Raw genomic sequence first — 7,993 nt, 5'->3', positions numbered from 1 at the left:
ATTATTAAGTATATAAAAGTCATCGTAATATCCTCACTATCAAAATGGCGCAGTCAGAAGCATGACATTCTGATATTATGGGTGTTACACTTGTCAATACTTTACATGCACGGCTTGATTTGGACAGAGCCAAGTAGAGAACCAGTCATTTACTATCCTCTCTCCTCATGGAACCAATACCATTTCCAACTGGTGGATAACGCCAACAAAAGAAGAGGACATGCGTATGGAAAAGAGGGACAAATAAAGACTAAATGAAGCTTCTAAATGTATTAATGAGATTCTTACATGAAAATGGGTGATTTTTACTTTTACTTTTTATGGTTTATTTTGAGATAGTGTGCAACTTAAATAATTATTTAGCAGAAAGCATCAGTTTGACAAAGTTATTTGGGTGAAGCTCTGAGTTGAAGTCATTGTCCGTGTACATAAATATTTCGAGAAAAATTGGTTCCCGTGTCAGATCATCCTTAGCTCCTAGACTTAGGCCACCAGTTACCGTTAGATGAGAATTGGCACGAGTGTCAGTCAACCACAAAGTGATAAAACTTGGGAAATTAAAGCAGAATAAGATATGGTCTAAACTGTCTCCGAATGTTGGCGAACAATATCAATCTCCATTCTGCCCTGCATTTTTCTGGAAGCAGAGTAGCTTACCAGATTGCCTTGTTTTTTAAATGATTTTCAAGGCCTCTTCTATTTTTACTGCCATCAATTACGCTCATTAAATTCAAGTTATATGCCCTGCAAATGCAATGCATTATTTTTACATATCAGCATCTCCGGTAAAGTGAAAAAGTCCGCCATTAATAGTTCATGACAAGAAAAGAGATATTTTCAGTGCATAATTAATCGCATTTGCACCACCTACTGCAAAGTTTTATCGTTCATTCTATGTTGTAGACACTGTATCACCAGCTTGAGTTCACAACGCAATTTAAGGTTAGGTCAACAATAATGGTTTTTCAGCTTTTGCGCTTAATACTTCGATCCTAAATCTAGTTTGCATACATTTGGAAGAGTCACTTGAAATTGAAGGGCTTAAGAACCTAATGGATCACTCAGTTGTCAGTTCCGGAATGAGCAGAACATGACAAATAAATCACTAGTATTCATTCAATTACTTGAAGCATTTCATTATATTAGTTGTCAGATCTCAGGCCAATCAAACTTACCAAACAAGGTATCTGACTATCCGTTATATTACATCTTAATCCAAACATTTGGAATTGATGTATCAGATTCCAATTTACAGTCAGTTTGAAGAGCTGATAACCAACAGTCCACCTGGAAAAGCAAAGGGAATACAGAACATATTTAGAATTTGGTAAAAAAAAAAAGTAACATCATGATGTGAACTATTTACAATCTATTCAGACTGAAATAGAAAATATCTTAACTAGGACACACCTGTATTTTAGAATTGCTTGAGCACTCATAACGTAATCCGAGCTGAGTCAAAATATAAAAGGCATATTGAATCTCATCATCACGTTTGAAACTTGGTAACCTCCCTACCTCAATGATGTCCGATAGAAGGGTTGAGTCCTGAGGACTTAGATCTGCAACTTTACCCTTGTGAATGAAATCCAGTCATATGAAAACTTGAGAACAGTATATTTTATTGAACCAACCATGTAAAAACAAGTTATTAATACATTAATCACATAAAAAAATGTATGTATTTATATCAAATCAAAAAAGTTATGAAGAAACTGGAAATTCTTAGGAAAACAGGAGATGAATAGAGAGAAAATGATTACAATTAACAACATTACCTGTACACAACAAATATAAGAATATACATTCTCCGTGGAGAACAACAAAGCGAGGAAGCCAATCATCTACTTCTGTATCATCTATAGGTGGAGGTTCGCCTGGTAGGGCTTCCCATCTCTGAAGATAAAGATGAAAAGCAAGTTGAAGCTACATTAGTAAAAAATCATGAAGTGCAAACCAAATAAAATGTAAATTGATGTGGGGCTAGACAGTCAGTACAGTTCGGATGTATAAGTAGCCAGATAGACGTGCTGACCGCAAAACTTCATCAACATGTTCCACTCTGTGAGAAACAAAAACATCCTCTATAGTTATTTACAGAAAATCACAGCAGATTTTATTAAGTCATGTAAGAATTCTCTATAGAATTGAGAGGATCAAGTATTCAAGTGGAGATTGAACACTGAATTTCACCAGTAACTCATTGTAGCAATTTCAACTTCAGTGAAGACCAGAGAGTAGAATAACTAGCGGCTTATGTATATTCTCAAGTGGAGAATGATGCAAGAAATGGAAATGGAACCTTTCTTATTACTCAAACAGTCACACATGTCTAGCTTCCAAAAATATATACTAGCAAATAAACTCCTATGTTTGTTTCTTTGATCAATGACAGTAAAGAAGGAGATAGCAAACTACAAGAAAGTTAACATAAGGCAAACTAGTAGTGACTTGACAATTATAAAAATACATTATGATGGCAAAGTCCATAACAGTCTAAAGTTGTGGATCACTCACCGAGCTTTCAAATGAGCTTCCCTCTCCTCTATAACAGTAAGTTCAGATCGAAGTGACTCTACTTCTGCAACAGTTAGCTCTACCTACAAATCATAAGTTTTGTGTTGGTAGGATAAAGTAGGACCTTCATCAATAACAAAAGAAGCAGTGAAGCACAGCACAACTGCTTTAAGTCGAACCTTCTCCTGACCTTCATTACTGGAAACCCATGAGAGCCGCCTCGGAGAAAACAAGCTCAACATCAAAGCCGTCTTTAATTTCCTTCGGGTCCGCAAATGGTGTGGGGACCTAAACAAAGCTAGCCTTAGTAACAACTTGCATAAAATAAACTCAAAAGAATCTTAATAACTTTCCAATTTTCATTTTCATGTATTCCTGCTTTCAATCAGGATAGAATACCTCGAGGATTGATCAGTTTGAGGTTCTGTAATAGACGATGATGTGTTTTCAGGAGATACTTGACTCGATGTTGGAACTTGAAAGTGATCAGGAATGATATTTAATTTTGCAGGACCATCATCCATGAAATGGACTTTCTTCCTGAAGGAAGGACAAGCCTATATTGGAGGAAGATAGCAACGGTAAGTTTGAAGGATGACTTATCCTGTAAAGTTAACAACACCAAGAAGTCAGAACAACAATGCAGCATAATGGCATCACTTTCTGTGGCTAGTCTTTAAGTTTCTAACCAGTTTGTTCAATTCAACAAATCATTGGAGAATGGTCCAGGCATCCAGCTGCAGCCCTGAATTGTGAAAATAAATAAATAAATAAATTTAAACAACATGTATATAGGAGTATATTCTTTTCATATTAACAAAGTAATGGAATGACATCAACTCTTTCCACTCAAAATCCAAGGATTCCGAGCATAAAGAATGCTAACAAGAAAAATGAATTGTTTGACAAGCCAAAATCAATCAGACTAATAAAATTGAAGACAGAAGCATGTTACATTGAGTTAAGACTTAAGAGCACTCTGATTTTGGAATATAAAATCCAAGCATTCTAGAAACATGATCGCTTGGAAGTAAAAATTTATAGTTCGAGAGCTGAAATCAGATGAATCATTCCATTGGATTTTCGACACTTGAAACAAATTTACATCCTGTTCTTGTTATTTATCTGACACTCACAATTCCCAAGCAGCTCCCGTGTGAAGACCAGATTATTAGGCATTTAATAACCTCATCTATTTGTGTCACTACTCAAACAGTCATACAAATGCAAATAATTAACCTAAAAAAAAAGAAGAGGTGAAGATGAAAAGGAACGCAGGGTGAGGAGCATGAAAAGTAGATCGGCATATATTTGGTGAATTTGTTCCGAAGTGAGGAAGGATCGGAGATAATATTAACAAGCAGTAGATCAATTAAATAGAACAAGCCGGAAAACAGATATAGCTGAGAACCGATAATAATAAAAATGAAGAAGTTGAAGGAAAGAGAAAGTTGGCGAGCACACCTGTGGCTTTGGCCTGTGGGGAGGGTGGAGAAAGGTTCGGAACGGATTTACGAAATTGAATGGAAGCTCAAGACGCGGGTGTTCGCGACGGTTGTTTAGTTTGCTGCCCTTACTTTCTTAATCTTAGCACTAACCGTCGTCTATCGCCCAATGATGACACTTTAATTAAACCCATCCTGTTCTTATATTGCTGCCAACTTAACACCAATTCCTATGTATTATCATTGTGCTACTGCTACTTATCACATCATACCACCACCAACGCAGTGAAGGCACCAACCATGTAACCCGTTGACTTTTCCCTTTACTTTGTTTTCTAGTTCTAGGGGAAAAAATTTTTATTTAAAAAATTTAAAATTTTAAAATATAATTTGTGAGAGATTTAAATTAATATTTTTTTTTGTATTTGTTTGTACTTAATTTTTTAGATTAGGTGGTTTCAAATAATAAGAAAGATGAATTTTTAAAATGGACGTTCTATATAATGAGAGAAAATAGACCATTTTAAATTACTATCGCATTCTATTTTAAATAATGGAAGAGATAAATTTTTTAGAATTGATGGTTGTAAATATAGGAAAATGAATAATTTTAAATCACTAGTTTCAAATAATGGGCGAGATAAATTTCTTAGATTGGATGGTGTTTCAAATGAATTTAGATCTTCTAAATTTTAGATTTTCACTTTAAAGGATAAAGTGAAATCTCTCACCATTGAATGCTTTCTCTCTCATGTTTTTTCTTAGTTCCACTTATGAAATAAATGGTGATAGATCATACTTTACCTTTTAAAGTAAAATTTAAAATTTAGAGAATCCGAATCCGTTTCAAATAATGGAGGAAGATGAGCTATATCAGACGCGCACGCGTCTCATATAACGTAAACCTTGTTCTTTTCTCGCGTTTTCCTTCTTCTTCTTCAACCTAATAAAATTCGTCGTTCTCCTCTGTTCGCATTTTTCTTCTCTGCTCGCATTCTTCATTATTGATCTGCATTGAATTCAACGTAATAAGCTCCGTCGTTCTTCTTCTTCTTCGTTTTCTTCTTCGATCTACACTTCTAAATGGAAACAATGAATGATTCAACTTCAAATCAGTTGAATGAGGTTATTACGTTGAGACAGCTACTCAGCTAGGAAATAATTGCTGCATGCTATCACAATAATCTTAAACACTGAATAAAGAAAAAGGAGGCCACCGAACCGAACAACATTCATTTGGTGAATCAAAATCACAAAGGCCACCGAATCGAACGATGTTCATGTGGTGAATAAATGGTGATCAACTTTCAATCAACAAGAATAGTATTTCTCCTCCTCTTCCTCCTCCTCCTTCTTCTTTCAAATTCGCGCACGTAGGTTCTTCTTCTGCTTCTGCTTTTGCTTCTTCACCAACAACACCAACATTTTGCTCGGTTAAGTGGAATTGCTCATTTTGATTCACTTGATTGTTAAAGTATTGAGTTGAGTCCTTGTGCATTCAGAAATATTTTTCTTACTGATTAAATGTTTATCATGTTTTATTCAACACATGATTAGTGTTCGGTTCAGTGGTGTTGGTCATTTTGGTTCACATGATTGTTATGTGTTCAGTTGACTTCTTTTGCATGAAAAAATGCTATTCTTGATGATTGAATGTTTATGACGTTTTATTCAGCACATGAATGTTGCTCAGTTCAGTGGAGTTGCTCATTTTGATTTACTTGATTGTTAGTGTGTTTAATTGAGTCCTTGTGCATGTAGAAATATTTTCTTTGATGATTAAATGTTTATGATGTTTTATTCAGCACATGAATGATGTTCGGTTCAATGGAGTTGGCCATTTCGGTTCATTTCTGTTTTGTACAATTTAAAACTCTTCCTCATCACCTTCTACTGCTTCTTCACCAGAGAGAGAAAGAGAAAAAGACAAAAAAAAATACAGCAGCAATAACAACAAAAGAATAAAGATAAGGAGAAAACACGTGAAGACGAATGAATGCGAAAAAGAAGGAGGAGAATGAGGAGGAGGAGGAAGGCAAATATCTGTTGCTGTTTTCGTTCGTTTCTGGTTGTTTCTTGCCAAATCTTCTCGCGATTCTTCTCCAGTAGTGATTTTCGTAGAGAACGTGACTGAAGTTTGAGTGATTTTGAGAGAGATTCGAAGAGAAGGAGCAGTTTTGTGTTGAGGAAGAAGTAACATTTTTTCATAATGAGCACGAAATAACAAAGGGTTTTCGAGCGCGTGTTTTCACTCGTCATTAATGTGCTATTTGGACTTAGGCCAACTTGGTTACATAGTTACATGGATGTGTAGCGTGCCCATACTTATAAATAACCATACGAGTATGAGTATATTTATTTTATTAGATTAAATTAAATCGTTAATTTAAATTATATTCATCTAAATTTTAAATTAAAAATTTTGTAATTTAAAAAATTTAAATCGTTATTTTTTTTCAAATCAAATATTTAATTAACTATACAAATAAAATAATACGAGTACGTAATATTATAGTTAAATCGTTATAATAATACACATATCCCGAATATATCGACATTAAATGCATTAAGCTCATAACCAAATATTGGGTATTCGAGATTTTTTTTTAACTTCTATCATATCTCACAAAATATCCAATTTGTATTTTTAATGTTTCTTTTTTTGCATCGAAATGTGTACACGTTTTTAAAATCATAAATATTACACGTTTCGATAAATATTTTATTTAATTAATTTAAATTAAAAAAAAACCATCTTCACATTAAATTTGTTTTGATACTTTTTTATTTGGCCCCTCTTTGTAGTGATTGAATAGAAAGAAACGAAGAGATCACATTATATCTTAAATAGAAAAAAATACAAATATGAAAAGAATAAGAATATATTTAGACAGACTTACTAAACTAAATGTTATATAATATTATGCATCTATTTATAAAATAATATTAAATAATATAAAATCATTTTATATGTTTTCTATAATTATATCATTTTAAAATAAATTTTTTCTACACATTTCCAAATACAAATAAATTATCATATAACCATTTTTCAACTAAAATATTTAAATAAAATTAATGGTGTTCCTATTGAAGAAAAATGTTATAGCAAATTATTTTGGACCTGGCATCTAGGGCTTAAATGGCCTAACGATGATTCAATTACTGGGTCCGAATCGTTCATATGGCCCAAAACAGGCTAGAGGACCAGAAATCATTAACTAATATTTAAATTTAAATATCTCTCTTATCTTAGCAAACAAGATAAGATAAGATAACCAGACAAACTATATAAAGGGAGTTAGAACTCTCTCAGGTACTTTACACACTCCTAACCTACACCTATACCTTTTAGACCCATTCTGATTTGAGCATTGGAGTGTCTTTGTAGATACCACCCATCGCCACTCCTGAGGTTTGATCACGTTATCACCAAGACCAGTGAGTCCCCGATCCATCCTTCAATTCGTACCAGCGAAGTCTTGTACATTGGCGCTGTCTTTGGAGACTTGCAAAACCTTAGCAGCATGACGGACGAACACAAAGAGCGATTCTCGAACCACCACCACAAACTAGATCCACCGAATTCCCCCCAGCACATGAGCCCCGAAATGATGACTACCCCCCAGCCCACGGAAGGATAACCAGGATCGTCACAGAGAGACGACCGCCGATCTGGCAGGGCTAGAGCAATCGACGGCCTTGGAGAACAGGTGAACTGAATAATTCAAGAGCTGAACCAGCGAGTGCAAACCCTAGAAGGCCGGGCCGCGTCTAAGGAATGGTACTAAACAGAATGCACAAGTAAAGTGGTCTCTCAGACCGTGTCACGAAGAGAGGCAAGACAAGAGAGGTTGCCAAACCAACATCACAGCAAGTGCAGGAACCGCAGCAAATTCTAAGAACCCAAACGCCACCATGATGAAGATGAAAGGAGATACCAGAATGATTCCAAGCGAAGAAGGAGCAAACATGTGATGATGGGAGCTGCCCCATTCACTGAGAAAATCCTGAAGGCTAAGTTACCAACG

At 34.9% G+C, this 7,993-nt stretch overlaps 1 protein-coding gene across 2 annotated transcripts; it reads right to left on the bottom strand.

The window, feature by feature from the left end:
• Positions 1-251: 251 nt before the first annotated feature.
• On the bottom strand, positions 252-4,299 carry LOC112732438 (uncharacterized). 2 transcript variants are annotated; one of them, XM_025781159.3, is made up of 10 exons: positions 3,982-4,299; positions 3,207-3,262; positions 2,917-3,121; positions 2,697-2,805; positions 2,518-2,600; positions 1,999-2,062; positions 1,779-1,896; positions 1,411-1,562; positions 1,176-1,287; positions 252-744 (listed from the first exon to the last, which is right to left on the bottom strand). In XM_025781159.3, the coding sequence occupies exons 3-9, from the start codon at positions 3,039-3,041 to the stop codon at positions 1,204-1,206; spliced, it is 735 nt and encodes a 244-aa protein (XP_025636944.1). In that variant the 5' UTR covers positions 3,042-3,121; positions 3,207-3,262; positions 3,982-4,299; the 3' UTR covers positions 252-744; positions 1,176-1,203. The 2 variants fall into 2 exon arrangements, with proteins under 2 accessions (XP_025636944.1, XP_029147498.1); XM_029291665.2 differs by lacking the exon at positions 252-744 and having other exon boundaries at positions 1,092-1,287.
• Between the last annotated feature and the right edge of the window lie 3,694 nt (positions 4,300-7,993).

The sequence above is a fragment of the Arachis hypogaea genome, chromosome 13 (genome assembly GCF_003086295.3).
Source record: "Arachis hypogaea cultivar Tifrunner chromosome 13, arahy.Tifrunner.gnm2.J5K5, whole genome shotgun sequence".
NCBI classification, from domain to species: Eukaryota; Viridiplantae; Streptophyta; class Magnoliopsida; order Fabales; family Fabaceae; genus Arachis; species Arachis hypogaea.
This window is presented reverse-complemented; position numbering and strand designations above follow the sequence as displayed.